The following is a 25,703-nucleotide window of genomic DNA, read 5'->3' on the forward strand; positions in this document are numbered from 1 at the left end:
TTTGACTTATTTTTTACTTAATATATTAAATGACTTTTTATGTCAAGAACTATGGAGAGTACATCATTTTTCATTGCTGCATAACAGTTTGCTCTTTGATGGTTAAACCAATCTTTTATTGATGTATGTTTTGATACACATCAAAGTAGTGTAATGCCCTTTTCAACAGAGCTTGTTTCTTTGTCCTTTTTTAATTTACCAAGGGAAAATCTATATCTAGAGTGATTGTAATCCTTGTTTGGACCCTCTCTTACCCCTTGGTGGCAGGGTGGAGGGGGTCAGTGGGTGTTCACAACAGTTAGTTATTTAGTTTTTAAAGCATTGTGTAAAGATAGTAATTGCAGTAATTGAAACTTTTTCTCTGAATTAGACCATTTTCTTTTGGACAGCAAAGAATGAACAGTGCATACCTAGTTTGACTCCCAGTTTTGAAAAAACTCAGTACCATTCTTAATGATTGAAGTATTTTAGGAGATATGTTCATTTGTTAAAACAAAAACAAAAACCTATTTTTTTGTCATTTTAGCCAAATTCTCCAGTTGGAACTGAAATCGAAGTTGTATCCTCTAAAGTTTCAGAAGATAGAATTTATGAAAACCAGAGTCACATGGTTCCTGTAGAACCTCTTCATCTTAACAAAGTAAATGTTTTAGATGAAAAGATGAGGTGAGTTTGCTTTTTTTTTAAATTTTTTTTATTTTTTTTATTTTTATTTATTTATGATAGTCACACACAGAGAGAGAGAGAGGCAGAGAGACATAGGCAGAGGGAGAAGCAGGCTCCATGCACCGGGAGCCGACGTGGGATTTGATCCTGGGTCTCCAGGATCGCGTCCTAGGCCAAAGGCAGGCGCCAAACCGCTGCGCCACCCAGGGTTCCCGTGAGTTTGCTTTTAATCAGAAAAGCATAAAACTTTTTAAAGATCAACTTTAAAGATAAAGATAAAATTTTACATCAAGAAAATATTGTGAAAGGGTAAAGTAGTAGTTAATTATGAAATTGAATATTTTGGGCAGCCTGGGTGGCTCAGTGGTTTAGCGCTGCCTTTAGCCCGGAGCCGGATCCCAGAGAGATCTGGGGGGAAAATAATTTTTTTTAAAATATGCTTCTTCAGGGATTCATGGGTGGCGCAGCGGTTTAGCGCCTGCCTTTGGCCCAGGGCGCGATCCTGGAGACCCGGAATCGAATCCCATGTCGGGCTCCCGGTGTATGGAGCCTGCTTCTCCCTCTGCCTGTGTCTCTGCCTCTCTCTCTCTCTCTGTGACTATCATAAATAAATAAAAATAATTAAAAAAAAAATGCTTCTTCAAATACTATAAGAATTGTATGATTGATACTCTTAATTTATAATTTCTCCACAGTTTAGTGAGCATCTTCATTTTTTATTTTAAAACTAAATTCTTTTAAACTAAATTTAATAGGAGACAGAGGTTCTGTTTTTGTTTTGTTTTTTTTTTTAATATTTTATTTATTCATGAGATACACAGAGAGAGAGGCAGAGACACAGGCAGAGTGAGAAGCACCCTCCATGCAGGGAGCCCAATGTGGGATTTATCCTAGAACTCCAGGATTGTGATCTGAGCCAAAGGCAAATGTTCAACCCCTGAGCTACCCAGGCATCCCTAGACAGAAGTTCTTAAGTTCTTTGTATATTTACAAATTACAAATTTATATCCTACTTAAATTCATGAATAGGAAGTACTATGAATTACTTAATATATGCTGTATTTAGAATTGTGTCCCAAACCAAATGGTAAGAATGGTATCTTTTTTTTTTAAGAATGGTATCTTTTATTTTTTATTTTATTTTACTTTATTTTTTATTTTTATTTTTTTAGAATGGTATCTTTTAAATGAGTTACACTAGAAAGGTGTAGTTCAGTACTACCACTTTTATTTATTGCTTGTAATTTGCTTTATTATTATTGATACTACTTTAAAAAAAAAAAAGATTTATTTAGCATGCTCCTGTGTGAGTGAGTGGGGAGAGGGGCAGAGGGAGAAAAAGAATCTCAAGCAGATTCCCCAACGCAGAGCCCCATGCAGGGCTTGGTCTTACAACTCTGAAATCATAACTTGAGCCAGAATCAGGACTTAGACTCTTAACCAACTGAGCTACCCAGGTGCCCTGATACTACTTTTTGTTCAGCAGTGATCAAAGAATGCCTCATTGCAAGGGTACCAATGGAGAGAGGACCCCAAAAAAGTGAAGGAATAGCAGGTCCACGGGATGTCTGGGGGAGAGGGAACAGCAGTTCCAAAGTACTTAAGGCAAGAGCATGCCTGGCTTGTTTGAGGAATAGTAAAGGGGCTAGTGTGAAACAGGGAAAGAGAAGGGAGAGTAGTAGATGTAGGAAGGTGTAAAGGCTGACCGAGGAGAATGGCAGATGATATAGGACCATTGTAAGGAATTTGATTTTGACTCTAAGTGAGCCTTTAAAGAAGCAGTGACCTTCAAGGTCAGCCTTTCATATACTCTTATTTATAATTGACTAGGGAGACCTAGAGGATTTAAATGGCTTTTCAAAATAACATTGCCAAATTAGTTTTTAAACTTAAGTTTTTAGGATTTATGACTTTCAGACCAGCAGATTCCTGTAGTTACATAGGCAGACTATCCTAAAAGAAACTGCATATTTCAAGAGATTTTATTTTGAACTTCTGTGTCTTTTAATGAGAGAAATCAAACTTTTCAACACATTTTTAATTTATTTATTTTCTTTTTTAATTTTTTTTTTTTTTTAATTTTTATTTATTTATGATAGGCACACATTGAGAGAGAGAGGCAGAGACACAGGCAGAGGGAGAAGCAGGCTCCATGCACCGGGAGCCTGACGTGGGATTTGATCCCGGATCTCCAGGATCGCGCCCTGGGCCAAAGGCAGGCGCTAAACTGCTGCGCCACCCAGGGATCCCACACATTTTTAATTTAAACACGGTATTATTAGTTTTAGAGGTAGAGGTCAGTGATAAGTCTTATATCACACCCAGTGCTCATTATATCAGGTACCCTCCTTAACGCCCATCACCCAGACACCCATCCCCACACCCACCTCCCCTCCAACAACCCTTAGTTTGTTTCCTATGGTCAAGAGTCTCTTCTGGTTTGTCTCCCTCTCTGATTTCATTGTGTTTTACTTTTTTTCCTCCCTTCCCCCATGATCCTCTGTTTTGTTTGTTGAATTCCCCATATGAGTGAGATCAGATAATTGTCTTCCTCTGATTGGCTTATTGCGCTTAGCATAACACCTTCAGTTCCATCCACATCATTGCAAATCACAAGATTTCTTTTTTTTTGGTGGTGGAATAGTAGTCCATTGTATACACACACACAAATAACACACACACACATCATATCTTTATCTGTTCATCTGTTGATGGACATCTGGGCTCTTCCCCTAGTTTGGCTGTTGGGACATTGCTGCTATAAACATTGGGGTGCAAGTGCCCTTCAGATCACTATATTTGTATCTTTGGGGTAAATAACCAGTAGTGCAATTGCTGTGTGGTAGGGTAGCTCTGTTTTCCAGAGTGGCTGCAGCAGCTTACATTCCCACCAACAGTATAATAGGGTTTCCCTTTCTCCGCATCCTCACCACCGTCTGTCGTTTCCTGACTTGTTAATTTTAGTCATTCTGACTAGTGTGAGGTGGTATCTCAATGTGATTTTGATTTGTAGTTTTCTGATGCCGAGTGATGGGGAGCATTTTTTCGTGTGTTTGTTGGCCATTTGTATGTCTTTGGAGAAATGTCTGTTCATATCTTCTGACCATTTCTTGATTGGATTATTTGTCCTTTGGGTGTTGAGTTTGATAAGTTCTTTATAGATTTTGGATATCAGTCCTTTATCTGATAAGATATTTGCAAATGTCTTCTTCCATTCTGTAGATTGCCTTTTGGTTTTGTCAGCTGTTTGCTGTGCAGAAGTTTTTTCTCTTGATGAAGTCTCAATAGACGAAGTCCTAGTAGTCCATTTTTGCCTTTGTTTCCCTTGCCTTTGGAGACATGTCTAGCAAGAACTTGCTACAGTCAAGGTCAAGAAGGTTGCTGCCTGTGTTCTCTAGGATTTTGATGGATTCCTGTCTCATATTTATATCTTTCATCCATTTTGAGTCTCTTTTTGTGTGTGGTGTAAGGACTTAGTCTAATTTCGCATGGCTATCCAATTTTCCCAACACCATTTGTTGAGAGACGTTTATTTCCATTTTTTCCATGGGATGTTCTTTCCTGCTTTGTCAAAGATGAGTTGACCATAGAGTTGAGGGTTCATTTCTGGGTTCTCTGTTCTGTTCCATTGATTTGTGCATCTTGATGATCATGATCTTGTAATGTAGCTTGAAGTGAGGCATTATGATGCCATCAGCTTTGGTTTTCTTTTCCAGGATTCCTTTGGCTGTTCATGGTCTTCTGGTTCCATACAAATTTTAGGATTATTTGTTCCAGCTCTGTGAAAAAGTTGATGGTATTTTGATAGGGATTGCACTGAATGTATAGATTGCTCTAGGTAGCGTAGACATTTTAACAGCATTTGTTCTTCCATGAGCATGGAACGTTTTTCCATTTCTTTGTATCTTTCTCAATATCTTTCATGAGTGTTCTATGGTTTTCTGAGTACAGATTCTTGGCCTCTTTGGTTAGGTTTATTCCTAGGTATCTTACGGTTTTTGGTGTGGTTGTAAATGGGATCGATTCCTTAATTTCTCTTTGTTTTGTCTCATAGTATATAAATGCAACTGGAAGATATCAAACTTTTAATTTTTTATGGAAAACCACACTCCTTTTTTTTTTTTTTAAGATTTTATGTATTTATTCATGAGAGACTCAGAGAGGCAGAGACACAGGCAGAGGGAGAAGCAAGCTCCCTGTGGGTACCAATGTGGGACTCCATCCCAGGACCCTGGGATCACAACCTGAATCAAAGGCAGACACTCAACCACTGAGCCACTCAGGTGCCCAGAACAACCTTTTTCTCTTCATGAAATTTATACCACTTATTTGCTTTATCGTGAATGGTAATTTCTTCAGAGTAAAAATCTTTATAGTTTTAATGTTAGATTGTTCCTAAGTTCAGTATTGTCTTGTTCCTTTTGTTGTCAGTAGCATGTTAGGTTTATATATCTATTTTATTCTTATTTGCCTTTGTAGAATTGCACTTAAGATTAGTCTCTAGCATATATCTTTCATTGAACTCTTGATATGTATATACCTAATTTTCTTTATAATATCCAAGTTTATATTGGTTTTAAGCTTCCCAATTCAGAATTCAGATTCTTGTTAATTGTTAAAATATTTTCCAGGAAAATATTTTTAGCTGTTTAGGGGTTGTTTTGGGAGTTATACCTATTCTGTTGAAAGTCAAACCTTGTCTTTCTGATTTGGCAGATACGAATAGATTATTTTGAGATCCTATGACATGGCTGTCTGTAAACCCTTTTCCATAAATGAAAGGCCTGTGATGGAAGAACAGATTCTGGCTTTCAAGCTTGGTCTTGAACCAGAAGGGCCAACGATATTGTGACCATTGTATATTTGCTCATGCTTCAGAGCCCAGTTGAAGATACTTGTTTAAAGTGACTTTATGAAATCCATGTTTAACTACTTTCATTTTTTTGGTATCTAGTTGTTTCTTTGAAAAATTACATGAAGTACTATGATGCTACACACCAGAATCAATTAAAGTTAAAAAAAATATTAGTATTACTGTAAAACTATTTCCCAGACTCTACAGAAAATGGAAATTATAAAGGCTTTTGGAGTTTTTATATCAGCATGTGATTTCATTCTAAGTGCTTGGTTTTAAAGCCAATTTATATATAGTTGTTTGAAAATAGTATTGGTTTGTGTTCAAAATTGTTTGATATAACAGCTGTTACATCAATAAGGAATATTCTGATTTTGGTTTTTCATCATAATTTGTGCTTCATTTTAGAGATGAACCTAAAAGTTCGGTTCCTAGTCCAGCACATTTGGTAAGAAGGCAATTCCAAAAGGTTAAGCCAAATTTGGGAAGAGCACATGGTAAGAAAGAGGAACCAGACATTGGAAGAGACAGAGCAGATCAGAGTGAGGCAAGGAAGCCAGAAAATATTTTGCTGCAGCCAAGGGATTCTGACACCCATCTTCAAAAAGTAAGTTTGAAAAAAATACTTTTTTATCATTGGGTTCTGTTTTGTCAAGATCTTAAGAAGAAAATTTTTAAGAATACAAATTTTGTTTTTTGTACTGTAAATTTTATAAAAGTAGAATGACCTTCTAATATTATAAAAAGTTAGAAACCAGTCACACGTGTGTGTGTGTGTGTGTGTGTGTGTGTATAAGCTTAGAGCTTTAGGCACAGCTACTGAACCAAATTATCATAGAGATTGTTTCTATGGTAACATTAGCTGTTTCTTCTTAAATTTAAGGAAAAGGCTGGTTTTCTGATATCTTCGGAAGTTTCAGCAAGAAAAGATTGTATAGATTCCAAAGAGGCTAGTTTGGCAAAAAAAAATGCTCATTCAGAAGCTGGACCATCAGGAAGTGTTGGAGAAAAAACTGGAAGAGATAATTCTGTGTCTTTAGTTGTTGAGGAGCAATGTGTCAGTAAACTATCAAGGTAAAGTTTTATTTAACAAATACTTTCAGAATAAGAAATAAAAATAACTTACTCTTTATAGATATCCTACCTTAACTTATTGATAGAGTAAAAAGATCTGTTAACAGAAATGTAGATGGTTTTTTATTTACAGGTCTGTTCCTTTCCCACTTAGGATTTTTATTTACCTAAAGTTTACCTTTTTCTGATGTTCTTAGGAAGATATTTCTTTCCTACATTTACAGTTTCTGGATATTAAGTGTATTAGACATGAGCAGAAAAACCTGACCAAAGTAGTATCTATTCCCTAAATAATTAAGGTGATAGTTTGATTTGGGCCATAAACATAGGTGAAGGGTACTCATGTTCTATAGTTTTTAAGGGGAGTGAAAAGGAACTTAAATTCTAAAAAACAACTTTGTTCTGATGGATTTTCTGCCTTCCCTTCTTTATTTTAACCTGGTCTGTTTACCCACTAGGATACACCAATATCACTTTTTGATCCCATATTCTGTTTTACTGGATCATTTTCCTTTTCTCATTTTCTTCTAATAATTTCTAGTCTCATGTCTTATCCTCATTTAAATAGCAAGGAAAAAATGGCCCCAGAATTAAAAACTTACTATGAAAAATGTGTAGGTAGAACTAAGAATGAACTCTGAATAAGAAACTAGTAGTAATAGTACATTTCTTTCTTCATTTCACAGAGTAACTTTGACATAATGGATTGTGGGTGTTTTCATTTTAATGGCTTGAAGTGGGACTTCTTTCTAAGATTTGGTTTTCATTACAATATCTTTCTCCTTGTGCCTGTAATGACTATACTGTTATTTTGATTAAACGTCCAGCTCTCCACAGCTGTTAAAAGAATCAAATTACTCTAAAATTGGTCTGGAACGAAGAACAACTATCTCCTCTGCTTCAGAGTGTGAGGTAGATCATAGTGGAAGGAGAATGCATCGCAAGATGAAACCAAGTGTCACCAGAGGGCGTGGATCTAAACGAGTTCGAAGTAAGACCTCTAAGAAGGAACCTCGTGCTTCTAAGGCCACGCTGGTGACTCTTCGGGCTTCACAGGAAGAAGATGAAGATGATGCTGAAGATTTTGAGCCTGATTATGAAGACGAAAGTTACCATCTTGCCCCAGAAGAAGTAAACAAAGCTCCAGTGTTTGTTCCCATTGGTCTCAGATCTCCAGAACCTGTTTCTGCTCAAATAGAGGAAACAATGGAAGAGGTGGTTTGTTTTTTTGAATTCTTGAAACTTTGTCTTTTTTTCTTATAGTGTGTCTTATAGTATTGTTTCTTCTTAGTGATTATTTTGATTTGAAAAGTTTGTTCTCTAAATAACCTCTACTGTATGTAATTTATTTGAGGCCTGGTGGATATCTGAAGGAATAAGTAGAAGGAGGCTCCTGTGGTTACTTAAGCTTTATGACCCAGGCCCACTGTGAGGTAGTATAATAATAAGGAACAATTAGTTTCATTTAATATGTGGAAGTTGATTAATCTACTTTCTGATTAAGTTCTCTTTTTCATTTTGACAGGTGTTTTTTGTTAACTATCTGATAGGCTGAGGCTAAGTTTTAGTTGGTAAAGAAAGTAGAAGGGACGTATTACTTTTTTTTCTTTTTTTAATTGTGGTAAAATACACATAACATAAAATTTACTATCTTAGCTATTCTAAAGTGTGTAGTTTAGTGGTATTAAGTGTATTCATATTATTGTGCTGCACCATCACTACCATCTATCCACAGAACTTTTTTGTCTTGCAAAACTAAATCTTTACCCATTAAACAATATATTCCCATTACCTCCTCCCTTCTTGCTTATGGCAGGCACTATTCTATATTCATCTTTAGGACTTTAGGTACTTCATGTAACTAGAATCATACAGTATCTGTCCTCATCCATGTTGTAGCATGTGTCAGAATGTTCTTTCTTTAAGGTTGAATGATATTTCATCATGTACTATGCCACAGTTTATCTTTTCATCTGTCAATGGACAGTTGAATTGCTTCCATCTTTTCGGTACTGCAGAGAGTGGTGCTATGAACATGGGTGTACAAATGCCTTTTCTAAACCCTGTTCTCAGTTCTTTGGGGCATATACCTAGAAGTGGAGTCACTGTATTATATGGTAAAGTGTACACCGATTTTTACTCTTTTGAAAAACCTCCATACTGTTTCCATAACAGTTGCATCATTTTCCCTTCCTATCAGCAGTGTACAAGGTTTCTGATTTCTCCACATTCTTCTTTCTTCTTTCTTCTTTCTTCTTTTTTTCCCCCGGAGTAGCCATCCTAATGGATAGGAGGTGGAGGGACATAATATTTTAACTTATTTTGTTAAAAGAGCTCCTTTTTTGGCTTCTTGGATCTAGTATTCCAGCTTTGTTTCTGCCTCAATTTTCAGTAAATTACTCAGCTTAAAGAGCAGCGCAACTGCATGTCTTCTGTATTAAGGATTTGTGATAATTTCTGAGTCATTTGCAACAGAATTTGGAGCTGAGATAGTTGTGATGATGATAATAAAAGATGTAGGAGGGATCCCTGGGTGGTGCAGCGGTTTAGCACCTCCCTTTGGCCCAGGGCGTGATCCTGGAGACCCGGGATCGAATCCCACGTCGGGCTCCCGGTGCTTGGAGCCTGCATCTCCCTCTGCCTGTGTCTCTGCCCCCCCCCCCCCCTCTCTCTCTCTCTCTCTGTGACTATCATAAATAAATTTTAAAAATTAAAAAAAAAAATAAAAGAAGTAGGAAACTTAAACCAATTTAAGTAATGTTGAATCCAGAAGTAATAGATTATTGAACCTGTAAGTTCATATTTATGGTAAATGGAAGTCCACAGCCACCTTTATTTATTCACTGTTAATAATCACAAGGACAGCTGATTAATACTGCATAAAAAATGATTTAGCTGTATGTTTTGTGTTTTACAAATTTCATTGGTTGAAAGGCATATTGTTAAGTGAAAGAAGCCAGTTGCAAAAGAATCACATATAATTCCATTCACATGAAATGTCTTAAACAGGAAAATCTGTAGAGACAGAAAGTAAATTAGTGGTTTGGCTTAGGGATTTGGAGATGAGGGGTTAAGAGAGTGATAACTGGGGACGCCTGGGTGGCTCAGTGGTTGAGCATCTGCCTTGGGCCCAGGGCGTGATCCTGGAGACCCGGGATGAAGTCCCACATGGGCTCCATGTGAGAAGTCTGCTTCTCCCTCTGCCTGTGTCTCTGCCTCTCTCTCTGTATCTCTCATGAATAAATAAATAAAATCTTTAAAAAAAAAAAAAAAAAGTGAGGGCAGCCCAGATGGCTCAGCGGTTTAGCGCCGCCACCTTCAGCCCAGGGCCTGATCCTGGAGACCCAGGATCGAGTCCCACATTGGGCTCCCTGCATGAAGCCTGCTTCTCCCTCTGCCTGTGTCTCTGTCTCTCTTTCTCTCTGTGTCTCTCATGAATAAATAAAAATAAATAAAATCTTAAAAAAAAAGTGATAACTAATGGATATGGGGTTCTTGAAGTAATGAAAATGTTCTAAAAGTGGAATATCTACAATATTTCCATTTATCATTCATTCTCAACTCTTCAGAAAAATTTTTTTTCAAGTCACTTGAACCTTTTCATTGATCCCAGGTCTATAGAGTAGCAGCAAAGATTTTCTCTAATATTTGCTCCTGAAAAAAGGACGCATAAGTGTTACTATAGTAATTATATCATGAAGGCAGATTTTCATTCTTTTTTTTTTTTTTTTTTTAAGATTTTATTTATCCATTCATGATAGTCACACACAGAGAGGCAGAGACACAGGCAGAGGGAGAAGCAGGCTCCATGCAGGGAGCCTGACGTAGGATTCGATCCCAGGTCTCCAGGATCGCGCCCTGGGCCAAAGGCAGGCGCTAAACTGCTGCGCCACCCAGGGATCCCCAGATTTTCATTCTTGACTCTTTACTTTGTTTCTGTTGAATTGTACTTTTTTTTTTTTTTTTTCAAGATTTTATTTATTTGACAGAGCATGAGCAGGGGGAGTGGCCCACAGAGGGAGAGGGAGAAGCAGGCTGCCATTGAGCAGGGAGCTTGATGCCAGACTCGATCCCAGGACCCTGGGATCATGACCTGAGCAGAAGGTAGACGCTCAACCACCTGAGCCACCCAGGTGCCCCTGAATCATGATTTTTTTATACTTCTCTGTTAATAAGGGAGTAAGAGCCAGACTGTCTTGTATACAGTCAGGAGATAAATCTTAGTCCTTTAGTCCCCAGATTATAGGGGCCTTTGACCAAAAAGACTACTAAATGAGTAAATGTGAATGAATTCATTTTTTTCTTTTTTATGTCCATTGCTGTGGCTATCCTGGAGTTGTGGGAGAGGATAGTTGCCTTGGTGCAAGGGTGGGTTTCAACTTCTCTCTCTTAAACCATTGAGGAATGTATATAGTTAGATAGTTGCATGTCTGTTTTTCTCGGATTGTGAGTTCCTTGAGAGCAGAGACCAAACTTGCCTTACTCAGCTTTGTATCCTTGTATCTATTGCCCTCTAGTTTTTAGAAAGCACTCCATAAATAGATTGATGAGAGAAATTATGGGTAAGTAGACCAAAGTGGGGATAGTAGAAGTGAAATGCTAGGTACTAAGAAAATTGCCTTGGAAATTTTGCCTACTGTTTGTAAGGATCACAGACCCTTTGAAAACCTTAAATGTTTTAACTTTTGCCAAGTTGATGTCAATCTAAGAATTACTGTATTTCATTTTTAAATTGTGTATGAATGTGGATTGTTTCTTCAGTTTAACACTTTATTTTATCTTGTCATGGTGTTTTACTGACTGTGGTATGCCAAAATGAAATAATGAAACTTCTTGTTTTTGACAGCTTGAAATAACCGTGAACGCACCAGATATAGGATGCATAGCTGTTGTTGAACATCCACTCTCAAACACAGATGTGACTACTCAGGAAATGAAAGAAGAAGAAAGTTTAAAGGCATTATCTGTTGTAAGCATCCATTTTAATGTGTTTTGTTTTAACTCTTTGTTTTATTTCAAATGAATGGAAGTTTATTTTGAAAGCTTTAAGTTGGGCAGCCCCTGTGGCTCAGCGGTTTAGCGCCGCCTGCAGCCCGGGGTGTGATCCTGGAGACCCTGGATCGAGTCCCACGTCAGGCTCCCTGCTTGAAGCCTGCTTCTCCCTCTGCCTGTGTCTCTATCTCTCTCTCTCTCCTCTCTGTGTATACTCATGAATAAATAAAATCTTAAAAAAAAAAAAAAGAAAGCTTTACGTTTACAAACCATTCTTACTATAATTTCTGTCATTATAGGGAGCCATAGTAGAAACTGGTGAATAATCATGGATTTTGTATTTCGCTTGAAAGTATTGATTTTTGGTGTATGCATGAATAACTCTTAATATCCTTATAAACTGAGGTAAAGGTTCTGTTCCATTAAATCCATATTAAATACAAATTACTTAAAATATATTTAGTTGCATTTTGTTTGGTACTCTTCCTTATTTGATTAGTATTTATCTTGTTTTTGGAAATGAAGACTGGGAATTATACTCTTTAACAACTATTAAGATACAACTCACACACCATATAAGTCACCCATTGAAAGTGTACAATTTAGTGGGTTTTGGTATATTTATAGATATGTGCAAACATTGTCATGGTCAATTTTAGAGCATTTTTGTCACCTCAGAAAGAAACCTTGTGGCCACAAAGTAGTTGCTCCCTATTTCCTCCTACTGGTTACTAGATAACCAGTAATTTACTTTTTGTCTCTATAGATTTGTCTGTTCTGGATGTTTCATATAAATTAACTCATATGGTATGGACTTTTGTGCCTGACTTTTTTCACTTGGCATAATATTTTCAAGATTCAGCCATGTTCTAGCATGTATTAGTACTTTATTCCTTTTTTTGGTCAGGTAATACTCCATATGGATAATACCACATTTTGTTTATCTGTTCATGTATTCATGAACATTTAGGTCATTTCCATCTTTTGGCTATTATAAAGAATGCTACTGTAAACATTTATGTAGAAGTTTCTCTATTGACAGTACATTTTCATATTTCTTGGATACCTTCCCAGGAGTGTAATTGCTGGCTCATATGGTAACTCTGTGTTTAATAATTTGAGGAAGTAGCAAACTGTTTTCCAAAGCTGATGTACCATTTTAACATTCCCACTAGCAGTGTATAAAGGTTCCAATTTCACATCCTTGCAAACACTTTTTATTTGACTTTTTGGATCTAGCCATCTTTAGTGAATATGAAATGGTACCTTCCTGTGGTTTTGATTATTTGCATTCCCTAATGGCTAATGACATCAAGCATGTTTTCATGTGCTTATTGACCATTTGTAGATCATCTTTGTAGAAATGTCTATTCATAGCCTTTTCCCATTTTTTAAAATTCATGGTTTGTCTTTTTATTATTGAATTGTAAGAATTTTCTTACATTGTCTGGATACAAGTCTTTCGTCACTTACATGTTTGCAAATATTTTCTCCTATTCTGTGAATTGTCTTTTCATTTTCTTGATGGTTCACTTTATTTATTTATTTTTTAAAATTTTTATTTATTTATGATAGTCACAGAGAGAGAGAGAGGCAGAGACACAGGCAGAGGGAGAAGCAGGCTCCATGCACCGGGAGCCTGATGTGGGACTTGATCCCGGGTCTCCGGGATCACGCCCTGGGCCAAAGGCAGGCGCCAAACCGCTGCGCCACCCGGGGATCCTGATGGTTCACTTTAAAGTACAAGATTTCAAGCACCCGAGTGGCTCAGTAGTTGAGTGTCTGCCTTTGGCTCAGGTCGTGATCCCAGGGTGCTGGGATCGAGTCCCAGATTGGGCTCCTCACAGGGAGCCTGCTTCTCCCTCTCCCTTTGTCTCTGCCTCTCTCTCTCTTTGTCTCTCACAAATAAATAAGTAAAATCTTAAATAAAAAAGTTTTTAGTTATGAAGTCCAGTTTATCTTTTTTGTTTCTCATGCTTTTCTGTAATATCTAAGAATTCTTTGTGAAAGCCAAGGTCCTCAAGATTGACTCCAATTTTTCTTCTATTAGTTTTACTTATTTTTTATTTTTTTAGAGAGCACGCCTGCCGAGTTTGGGGGGCAGGAGCAGAGGGAGAGAGAGAATCTTAAGCTGGATGTAGAGCCTGACATGGAGTTCAATCTCACGACCCTGAAATCATGACCTAAGAAATTAAGAGTCAATGCTCAACTAACTGAGCCATCCTAATAGTTTTATAGATTTTCCTATAGTTTTTTTTTTTTAATCTATAGTTTTTTTTTTAAAGATTTTATTCATTTATTCATGAGAGATACACAGAGAGAGAGAAGCAGAGACACAGGCAGAGGGAGAAGCAGGCTCCATGCAGGGAGCCCGACGTGGGACTTGATCCTGGGTCTCCAGGATCACACCCTGGGCTGCAGGCGGCGCTAAACCTCTGCGCCACCAGGGCTGCCCAGATTTTCCTATAGTTTTACATTTAAGTCTAATCAATTTTGAATTAAATTTTGTATATGGTGTGAGGTTAGAGTCCTTCTTCATTGTGTGTAACTGTACAGTTGTTGCAGTATTTCTTTGAAAAGACTCCTCCTCCATTGAATTATCTTGGATTCGTGTCAAAAATCAGTTGACTGTATATCTGGATTCTCAGTTCTATTCCATTGATTTATATGTCTATCCTTGTACCAGTGATGCTCTATTGATTATGGTTGCTTAATGTTTTGGAATTAGAAAGAATATGTCATCCTACTTGATTCTTTGTTTAGGATTGTTTTGGCTGTTGTGGAGCTCTTGGCAATTCCATATGGATTTTAAAAACTTGTCATTTTGGCACATTATGTAAGATTCTGATTAGGATTACATTGAATCTGTAGATCACTTTGTGGCGGGGGCTAGTCCCCTCTTCACAATATTGTCTTCCAATGAATGAACATGAGTTTTTGCCCATTTACTTAGGTTTTGATTTTTTTCAACAGTGTTTCATAGTTTGCACAGTATAGACTTTGCACTTCCTTTGTTAAATTTATTATCAAGTATGTTATTTTTGATACTGTTGTGAATGGAACTGTATTTTCAATTTCGCTTTCAGGTTCTTTATTGCAAATGTAGAGAAATATGATTGATTTTTGTATATTGGTCTTACATCCTGGAACTTTGTTGAACTCTTTAGTTCTAGTAGCTTTTTTAGTTTATTCCTTAGACTTTTCTACATATAAGATCATGACATATGTTTAACAGTTTCCACTCCTTTATAATCAATAATATTGAAGAACTGTAAAAATCATGGTTTTTGAGACAGAACATATATTTGGGAAAATATGTAAGACATTGTTTATCTTTTCCTCTTTTAGGAAGTGAACACAGGTGAACATATCCAAGATGAAACAGGTAACTGTTAATAAGGGAACTGCTAAAACTACTTGGATAACACTAACAGGGTGATTTTGTATTGGTATTTGTTAGCAAATGAATCATTTTACTGGAGAGTTGAACAATATGTTCCACTGTTGAATGTGTTATATCCAGGAGAAACTTGGAATTCTTGGAATAATTATGAAGTGAGTTAAGAATTAAATGTTTAGTAAAGAAATATTACTTATTTCCTCTATCTGCACAGTTGTACTTTCTTTGAAGGTAGGAAGTTACTTAATGAGAAGGAGGCATTTTCAATGAGTAAAAGCTAACAATCAATGATTTCTTTTTTGTAGTAACAAAACATTGCCCTAGTAAGACATTAGTGGTATGGAGGATATTGAAACTTGTTGCTAGAGGATAAATATTTGAATTAAAAATGTTTTCTAAGTAAACAAACTTCAATTTTCAGCTTCATTTTTCTATTTTAATGTTGGTATATTTCCTCACAAGGTACCAATGATGGAAGCACTGAAGCTGCTATAACTTTACTTACAATGGGAGATCTAGTGTTGCAGTCAGAGATCGGTACAGAGCAGAGTGATGGTAAGGATGAAATATAAGTCCTACCAAAAAAAGCCTTTTATTTTTAAAGATTTTATTTATTTGAGAGAGAGAGAGAGAGAGCACGAGAGAGTGAACATGAGGGGGAAGGACAGAGAGAGGGATAAGGAGGCTCCCTGCTGAGCAGACAACTGGAAGCAGGACTTGATCCCAGGACCTTGGAATCATGACCTGAGTCGAAGGCAAATGCTTAACTGACTGAGCCAGCCAGGTGCTTCAAAAAAAGCCTTTTTTGGCTTTTAAGAAATTATACCCACATTTGACTAATAAGGCAGTATCTGCTTTTTACATTTGGCATAATTTTGGTTTTTTTCCAGAAAAAGGTAATATGTGTGTATTGATCCATCTAACTTACCCCTTTAGATGTAGTAGCCACCATTTCAAAGTAGTACACTTGGTTTATTTTAAAAAAGTTTTATTCCTGGAATAATACAGTGAGTCTTACACTTTATTCATCATAAACATGATAAACATAAGCATCATAAACATGGGTTAACTGATCTCATTGGTCACTGATCACTTTATACATGTTTACTTTAGCAAAGGAGTTCCTGCTTTGGATTGTCTTCACAGTTACCTGACAATCGAATATAGTATGAAGGGACAGTAGCAGTCATTGAAATAATCTAGTTGTGACTATTCTGTTACTTTGTACTGACCCAAAATATATGTCAACCCATAAGTATTAGACTAACCTTACGGAGAAGTTATTATCTTTACTGTCTGAGGACCCTTCTAGTTTACGTATACTAAATGGATAGTTATGCTAATTATATTCGTCCTCATTATTTTGTCTGGAGATGAGTTGCCTGCCATTTATTTGAGGCTTTAGACTTCTAGACCCATATCTATATATTTATCAAGGAGTTTTCTCGTTGGTTCCTTATATAGACTTATTTACTCTCTCATGTTTGTTTTTTTGTTTTTGTGGGTTTTTTTAATTTATTTTTATTTTTATTTATTTTATTATTTATTTTTATTTATTTACTTATTTACTCTCTCATGTTTGTTTTTTTGTTTTTGTGGGGTTTTTTTTTTGTTTTTTTTTGTTTTTTTTGAGTAAATTATACACCCAGTGTGGGGCTCAAACTCATGTCCCCAAGATCAAGAGTGACATATTCTACCAACTAAGCCATCCAGGTGCCCATATATAGTTCGTTTCTCAATGACAGAGTATTACTTTGGAGCTTGTCACAAATCTTTAGAAAATAATATGCAGGTTTTGAAAAATTGTAAATGAAGATAATCCTACCTTGAAACTTATTTGAGGCTATGTAGTTACTGAAGGTAACAGATTCATTTTTCCTTATAATAGCACAAAAATTATAGTCTTTAAGAATTATTAGGCTTAGAACAAGTCAAATCTCTGGCATAAAATATATGATACTATATTTAAATTTGGAGCCAAAAAGAGTAAACTTTAAAAATAATATAGAATTTTACAGTTGCTTAATGTAGAGGGATTTATTTTCTTTGGACACCTACTTGTATTGGGTCATTTTTAATTTTCTCTTTTTTTCTGTAATAGGAGTATGCGTACTTCTTGATGTTCATTCAAAGGATAAAAGCTGTGTTCCTTTTAGCCCACATAATGTAAATCACAAAATTATTCCTGAATGTCAGGAACTTTCTTCAGCTGTCAGTACTACATCTCCATCATCATTAGAAGAAAACAAGATTGTATTGGAAGAGCAAAGTACTAAAGAAGAAACTGATTTAGTGGAGAAAGTAAAGGAGAACGCTATATCAATCAGGTTTATTTTGCTTTCTTAAACTCTTGAGTTTTATAGTATGCAATTAATAAATACATTTTTAAAAAAGATTTTTATTTATTTATTCATGAGAGGCAGAGACATAGGCAGAGGGAGAAGCAGGCTCCCTGCAGGGAGCCTGATGGGGGGACTCCATCCCAGGACCCTGGGATCATGACCTGAGCCAAAGGCAGATGCTCACTCAACCAATGAGCCAACCCTAATAAATACATTTAAACCAACTATCAATTTAGTTAATAGCTTTTGAGTAATACTTGTATAAGTATGAAGTAGGCACTGCTAATTTCTCAGCCTTTAAAGTGAGGATTGGCTGGTTTGATTTCAGTGTAATGGTTTGCATTTTTTTTTAAAGATTTTATTTATTTATTTGAGAGTGTATGAGCATGAGCAGGGAAAGGGGGACAAGTGAGAGGGATAAGCAGACTCCCTGTTAGCAGGGAGCCTGACGGGGGGCTCGATCCCAGGACCCTGGGATCATGACCTGAGCCTAAGGCAGATGTTTAACCATCTGAGCCCTCCAGGTGCCCCTGGCTTGCCTTTTTTTTTTTTTTAATTTATTTTTTTAAAATAGACTCTACACTCATCATGGGGCTTGAATTCATGACTTTGAGATCAGAAGCCACAGTGTCTACCCACTGAGCCAGCCAGGCACCCCTACTGGTTTGCATATTAAAGTCAATGCAATGTGTGCATCTTTGAAGCTTTAGTGAAATAGTTTTATGTAAATATACTCTGTTTTCCAAATTTGGTCCAGATTCTCTTCCCTTCTCTAGACTTTTTTTTTTTTTTTTTAAGATTTTCTTTTCTTTACTCATGAGAGACACCGAGAGGGGCAGAGACAGAGGGGGAGGGAGAAGTAAGCTCCTTGCAGGGAGCCAGATGTGGGTGGGACTCGTGCCTGGACACCTGGATCACACACTGAGCTGAAGGCAGACGCTCAACCATTGAGCCACCCAGACATCCCCCTTCTAAATTTTGAATAAAATTACTGCTGTGTGTTTTCAGCATTAAAAAATGAACACTTAGAGATACTGTGGCACCTGAGTAGGTGACATATAACTATCATAATGTATGAAATGAGATGGAGTTCTTACATGGTTGATGAATTTTTCTCTCTTCCCCTCTTTTTCTAGGAATACAACTTCTGATGTGACCAGTAATTTGAGAATGAGAAGTAGATTTCCCAAGCCTAAACCAAATCTTAAGGCTTTGAGAACGAACAGGTTGAATGTTCATCAGGAAGTTCCCAATTTGTTTGTAAACAGAGGAGAAGTAATAGAAAGTCAAAGAGGTAAATTTTATTCCCTTAAATAGCTACAAAATTACTTTTACAAGAGAAATTGCATTAACATTTCAAGTGGAATATTCGGTTAAAGTTATCTTAATTTAGTATTAAAAGTTTCAAAATGGAGAGTGAACTATAAGATAAACACCAATAATTGCATCAACTAGCTTCATTATCATTTTGTGTTTTGTTGACCCAAAATAACACACGTTTGAACTGCATGAGTCCACTCTTCGTGGCTTTTTAAAAGTTTTTTAAAAATCTATTCATTTGAGAGAGAGAGAAAGCACAAGCAGGGGGAGGAAGAGGCCGAAGGAGAGGGAGAAGTAGACTCTGTGCTGACTTGGGAGCCCACTGTGGGGCTTGATCCCAGGACCTGGAGATCATGACCTGAGCCGAAGGCAGATGCCCAACTATCTGAGCCAACGACACACCCCAGATTTTTAAAAAGATTTTATTTATTTATTTAGAGCAAGAGTGGAGGGAGCAGGAGAAGGAGAGGGAATATGAGAATCCCAAGCAGACTCCATATGGAGTGTGGAGCCCCATGTGGGGCTTGATCTTGACCCTGAGATCATGACCTGAGCTGAAATCAAGAGTTGGATGCTTAACTGACTGAGCCACCCAGGTGCCCTTATACATGGATTTTTTTTTTAAATAAATGCAGTATAGTATTATAACTGTATTTGCTCTCTTCCTTATGATTTTCTTAACATTTTATTTGTTCTAGTTTACTTTATTGTAAGAGTACAGTATCTAATATACTTAACATGCAATTATGTGGTGGTTGACTATTTATGTCACCAATAAGGCATCTGGTCAATAGTATACTATTAGTGGTTAGGGTTTTTGAGAATCAAATATGCAGATTTTTATACTGCATGAGAGGTTTTCTGCACTCAAACCCCATGTTTTTCAAGAGTTAGCTATATTTACTTGATTAAACATTTTCTTGTGTATTTTTTTTTGTGTACATGAATATTCAAGCAAACATTTTTTTTTTAGAAAGATAAACGTGTGTGGCAAAGAATAAGACACTGTCCACAGGTTTAAAATTTAATAAACTTTGGTTCCCAGTCCCCTAACCTTATATCTAGTAGTAAACTGCCTTTATGTTTTTATTGTAGACTTCCAAAAGTGTTTTATACGTATAAGCATCTAAATGTGGGACCGGGTACAGTAGATACATTCACACGCACATATATACACACACATACATGTATAAAAATATATGTGTATTCTTTTCAGAACAAAAATATAAGCATACTATATCATACATTATATGTTCAGCACTTCTGTTTTATTTTAATTAATTAACTAATTTTTAAAAGATTATTAGAGAGAGCAAGCATGGGATCAAGAGGCAGAGGGAGAGGGAAAGAGAGTCCCATGCAATCTCTGGGCTGAGCATGGAGCCCTACACAGGACTCGATCCCATAATTTCAGGAGAATGACTTGAGCCAAAACTAAGAGTCAAACACTTATGCAACTGTGTTAGCCAGGCACCCCTTGTTCAGCTCGTAAAAATAACCGTTTTACTGAGATAATTCTATATAGTTAACCCATTTGAAGCGTATACTTATGGTGTTTAAAAGTTATGTAACCTTCACCATTAACAGTTGGAGCATGCACTCCCCATATCCTTCAACCCTTTTCTTTTTTTTTTTTTTTCTTCAACCCTTTTCAACCCTAGGCAACCAATAATCTACCTTCTGTAGCTTTGCCTATTTGGGACATTTCATTTAGATGAAATCATATAATATGTGGCCTTTTGTGTCTGGTTTCTTTTACTTAGCATATTTTCAAGGCTCATCTATGTTGTAGCATGTGTCAAATAGTCCATTTCTTTTTCTTGCCAAATATTCCATTATATAAATATACTACTTTTTGTTTACTCATTCATCTGTTGATGGGCATTTAGGTTGTTTTTTATCTTATGGCTATTAGAAGTAATGCTGCTAAGGACACTCGTGTAAGTTTTTGTGTGGACATAAGATTTCATTTGTCTTGGATTTATACCTACAAGTGGAATTGCTGGATCATATGGTAATTCTGTATTTCACTTTTTGAGGAACTGCCATACTGTTTCAAAAGAGGTAGCAATCAAGAAGCTTGGGTGGCTCAGTGGTTGACCACCTGCCTTTGGCTTAGGTGGTGATCCCAGGGTCCTGGGATCAAGTTCTGCATTGGGCTCCCTGCATGGAGCCTGCTTCTCCCTCTGCCTGTGTCTCTGCCTCTCTCTCTGTGTTTTCATGAACAAATAAACTGTTTTAAAACACAAAACACACCAAAAAAAACCCCGAAAGTAGCAACATTCTGTATTTCCTTTGGTTTTCTTTTTAAAAATATTTTTTTGTTTTATTTTTAAGTAATCTATACCCAGTGTGGGGCTTGAACTTGTAACTCACATCAAGAATCACATGGTCTACCAACAGAGCCAGCCAGGTACCCCACCATTGTCTGTTTTCACCAACATTCTGTGACGGTTTCAGTTTCTATATCCTCCTAGACACTTGTTATGAGATATGCCAGGGGACTTAAACTAGTATCTCATTGTGGTTTTGATTTCTATTTCCCTCATGGCCAATGATATTGAATATCTTTTCATGTGCTTATTTATTTTCTTTCTTTTTTTTTTAAGATTTTATTTATTCATGAGAGACAGAGAGAGAGGCAGAGACACTAGGCAGAAGGAGAAGCAGGCTCTATGCAGGGAGCCTGATGGTGGGATTCGATCCCTATCCTGGGTCTCTAGGATCACACCCCGGGCTGAAGGCGGCTCTAAACCACTGAGCCACCCAGGCTGCCTTTTGTGTTTTTTTTAAATTGAGTTCTTTATATAGTAGCACTCTGTATTTAAAGATTAGTATATTTTAAAAATCTTTCTGTGTGATCACCTAGTGCTTTCATTTTTTTTAATAGCCTCACTGTCTTGTGATGTACGTGTGGAATCCTACTCCTATACCAACCCCCACCATCTGCCAAGAGCCCAACTCTTTTATGTGCTAGTAAGAGCAGGACAAACAGTGCACTTAATAAGTTATCTAGATTGTCTTAAGCCCTGTAGGTAGAAGATCTGGATAGTTAGCATCATCTTTTCCCTACTTTGTGGTTCCTGATGTCTGGAATTTCCTTTCAACCAGGAACTCTGATGATTCAGTTAGTTAATTCATTACTTACTCTTAGTTCAGAAATACCCAGAAGCTATTTCAATGTGCAGGCTGAAGTTACCTTTTATATTTTTATTCAGTTTTTTAAAAATTTGAGTGTGGTCGATACACAGGGTTACATTAGTTTCAGGTGTACAATGTGGTGATTCAATAAGTTTGTATGTTATGCTATGCTTACACAAGTAGAGCTATCATTTCTCACTATATGATGCTATTACAATAACATTGACTGTATTCCCTATGCTATGCCTTTTATTCTCATGACTTATTCATTTTATAACTGGAAGCCTGTATCTTCCACTCTTTCACCCACTTTATCTATTCTCCTACTTCTTCCCCTCTGGAAGCCACCAGTTTGTTCTCTATTTGTAGATATGATTATGGTCTTCATTTGTTTCCTCACTTGCTTTTTTAAAGATTCCATATATGAGTGAAATTATACCGTATTTATTTCTCTGACTTACTTCACTTAACATAATACCTTCTAGGTCCATCCATCTATAGCTGTTGTCACAAATGGCCCAATCTCATCCTTTTAATGGCTTTGTAGTATTCCTGTTGTTTCCCATTTTGTGTAGATATCCCATCTTCCTTATCCATTCATGTGCTAATGGACACTTGGGTTGCTTCCGTATTTTGGCTATTGTAAGTAATGCTACAGTAAATGTCGGGGTGGTACATATATCTTTTGAATTAGTGTTTTTGGTTTCTTTGTGTAAATACCTACTAGTGGAATTTATTGAATGATATGGTATTTGTATTTTTAAGTTTTAGAGAAACAGCCTTACAGTTTTCCACAGCAGCTGCACCAATTTACATTCTCACTAATAGTACACAAGATGCCTTTTTTTCTACATCCCTATCCACACTTGTTATTTCTTGTGTGTATGTGTGTGTGTTTGTATTTAGCCATTCTTGTTGTGATATCTTGTGGTTTTGATTTGCGTTTCCTTGATGATTAGTGATGTTGAGCATCTTTTCATTTGCTGTCCATCTGTATGTCTTCTTTGGAAGAATGTCTGTGCAGATCCTATGCACCCCCCCCCCCTTTTTTTTTTTAACTAGGCTCCACTCCTAGAATGGAGTCCAGTGCAGGGCTTGAACTCATGACCCTGAGATCAAGACCTGAGCTGAGATAGTCAGACATTTAACCAACTGAGCCACCCAGGTGCCGCATCTGTGCCCATTTTTTAATCAAAATGTTTTGTTTTTTGCTGTTAAGTTGTGTAAGTTCTTTATATATGTTGTATATGAACCCCTTATCAGATATGCCATTTGCACATTTCTATTCAGTAGTTGACTTTTCATTTTGTGAATGATTTCCTTTTCTGTAAAGCTTTTTATTTTGATGTAGTCCCAATAGTTTATTTTTGCTTTTGTTTCCCTTGCTTCTGGAGACATATCTAGATAAATGTTGCTATAGCTGATGTAAGAGAAATTATTGCCTGTGGTTTTTTCCTAAGATTTTTATGGTTTCATCTCACATTTAGATCTCTAGTCCATTTGAGTTTACTTTTTGTGTGCAGAGTTAGAAGGTGGTCCAGTTTCATTCTTTGGCATGTAGCTTTCCAGTTTCCATTTCCATTTACTGAAGAGACTGTCTTTTCCCCATTGTATATTCTTGCTTCCTTTGTCCTAGATTAATTGGCCATATAGCTGTGGGTTTACTTCTGGACTCTTTTTTTCTTCCATTGATCTACTTTTGTGTCTTTATAATACTATTTTAATTACTATAGCTTTGTAGGATATCTTGAAATCTGTGATTGTCATACTTCTTAAGTTTGTTTTTCTTTTTCAAGATTACTTTGAGTCTTTAGAGTCTTTTGTGGTTTCATACAAATTTTAGTGTTATTTGATACAGTATTGTGATAATTGCTGTTGATATTTTAATAGCAAGTTGAAAGTAACTCTTTTATGTAGAAATCTTTTTTCTTCTTTTTGGGGCATTCTTTGCAAAATAACTCCCTCCCCAACACTTTGCCCAAGGTAGAACTAGCCAGACCTCATGTGTACCCTCCTCTAAACTTGTTTTGTAGGTGGATTTGTAATTACATTACTATCACCATAGAGTGGACATAAAATTGTTGTGGCAGCCACCAGTGAAACGTGCAGTGTAGGATTCATTAATCATCTGCTTTAACAATCTCATTGGCCAGTACCACTCTTCTTCCATGTGGATAAGCTTGATTTTTGGATTAAGAGAAATTTGGAAGAGCCACTGTATAGTGATCTGTCTTTGAATAGAGAACTTATTTCTTATATTGAGGTTTTAGCTGTATTACTTTAGACTACATCTTAAGTGTGTTTTTTGTTTAAGAACCTGAGAAAAATGTTTCTGAAGCAACGGAATTACAAGATAAAAGCCTTGGATCACTTACAGCAGCGGAAAATAAGGAGCAGAATAAATTGGCATGTGAACATGGTATTGAAGAGACTACTGTTTCTCAGGAAGCAAATCTAACTGAAAGGTAAAAGAGGTTCTGGGATTTTGTTTCAACTATAGTCATTAGCTACAGCTGTAAGAATTTGATTGGAAAAAGGGGGTTCTGTTGCATTAAAAATATTTTAGAAATTTGAACATTAAATCTTTGACTCACTTAGCTCTAAACATTATGCTGTAGTTGTCCACTTGATTTCAATACAGAACTGGAATACATACTCTGAAAGTCGAATATATATTAATTTCTTTTTCAGAAATGATGATCAAGAAGAGGAATCTCAAAAGGTTCAGATATTGTCAGTTGCTCCAGTTGTTTCCCCTGAGACAAGGCCCCATACTCTTGGTTCAGATATGGGTCTCACTGAGAGTTCTATCAAAGAGCCCCAGAGAGAGGACTCTGATGGAGACAGTATGCTTACATTTCATGTGTCAGAGGTAAAAGAATACCAATATAACATGGGGTGGCTGGGTGTTTATTCTCCATTTAAAAAAATATTAAGGTATAACTTACACACAGTAAACTTCACCCTTTTTAGTGTGTACTTCTACAAGTTGTGACAAACATATATAGTCATGTAAGCAACACATTAACAGTTCCATCATCCCTCAAATGCCCCAGGGCCCTTTTTAAGTCACACACTCCCTTGCCACCCCCACTGCTTGGCAATCATGGATCTGTTTTCTTTTCCTATAGTTTTGCCTTGCAAGAATGTATTGTGACTGAACTTTTATTGAGTGTGTCTTTAGTCTTTGGAACCTAGATAAAATAGCCAGTGAAAGTTATGAAAAAGGAAGTGTTTGTACAGAGTATTTACCTCCTGCTTGCTTGCCACTGAATCTGAGAAATACAGTCATGTTGCAGGTATTATTTTGAGATGTTACTACTACATGTTCGATACTGTGTAAGGTAGTGGGGAGGCAGAGTTGTGGGAAAACAGATTAGTAAATGAATGGTTGCTAAATGAATAGGTGCTATGAAGGCAAGTTGCATAAGACTGTAAAGGAGTGGTCCTCAACCCAATCCAGTAAAATCAGTCTCTGGAAGTAGGGTGTAGGCATTTGCTTTTTGTTGCTGTTAAAGTTACTCAGGTTATTCTGATGTGCAGCCAGGACTGAAAGAATCCTTGATCTAGAAGAACAGGTATGAATTAGCCAGGAAAAAGGAGAGGAACATATGTAAAAAATATGTAAGAAACATCATTTCATTTCAGGGACTATAAATAGTTATGAGTAGGATATAAATGAAGTAGTTCGAGGTGAATGAGCTGGGTAGCCTGGGAGCAGACCATAAACGGAATGTTTAGGACTTGTTACAAGAGTTTGGGCTATATCCAGAGTTAAGGGATTTTCCCTGACCCGCAAGTTGTTTATTTTAACTTTTTTATTTTGAAATAATTTCAAACTCATAGAAAAGTTGCAGAGATCTTATATAGAATTCCCATATATGGGAATCCTGGGTGGCTCGGGGCGTGATCC

General features: G+C 36.7%; 1 protein-coding gene across 4 annotated transcripts in view; it reads left to right on the plus strand.

Moving 5' to 3' along the window:
• Positions 1 to 25,703, plus strand: part of BDP1 (B double prime 1, subunit of RNA polymerase III transcription initiation factor IIIB) — an 88,631-nt gene that overhangs the window by 46,826 nt on the left and 16,102 nt on the right. For 3 of the 4 annotated variants that reach the window (XM_025447331.3, XM_035713940.2, XM_035713939.2), the window contains exons 22-32: positions 527 to 666; positions 5,930 to 6,128; positions 6,405 to 6,595; positions 7,423 to 7,810; positions 11,442 to 11,564; positions 14,936 to 14,972; positions 15,450 to 15,542; positions 17,089 to 17,314; positions 18,466 to 18,623; positions 24,105 to 24,255; positions 24,482 to 24,662. In XM_025447331.3, coding sequence (XP_025303116.3) covers positions 527 to 666; positions 5,930 to 6,128; positions 6,405 to 6,595; positions 7,423 to 7,810; positions 11,442 to 11,564; positions 14,936 to 14,972; positions 15,450 to 15,542; positions 17,089 to 17,314; positions 18,466 to 18,623; positions 24,105 to 24,255; positions 24,482 to 24,662 — 1,887 coding nt within the window. Of the gene's footprint in view, positions 1 to 526; positions 667 to 5,929; positions 6,129 to 6,404; positions 6,596 to 7,422; positions 7,811 to 11,441; positions 11,565 to 14,935; positions 14,973 to 15,449; positions 15,543 to 17,088; positions 17,315 to 18,465; positions 18,624 to 24,104; positions 24,256 to 24,481; positions 24,663 to 24,921; positions 25,090 to 25,703 lie in introns of those variants that run through there. The other variant, XM_035713941.2, reaches the window with a different exon arrangement.

This window comes from Canis lupus, chromosome 2 (genome assembly GCF_003254725.2).
Source record: "Canis lupus dingo isolate Sandy chromosome 2, ASM325472v2, whole genome shotgun sequence".
NCBI lineage: Eukaryota > Metazoa > Chordata > Mammalia > Carnivora > Canidae > Canis > Canis lupus.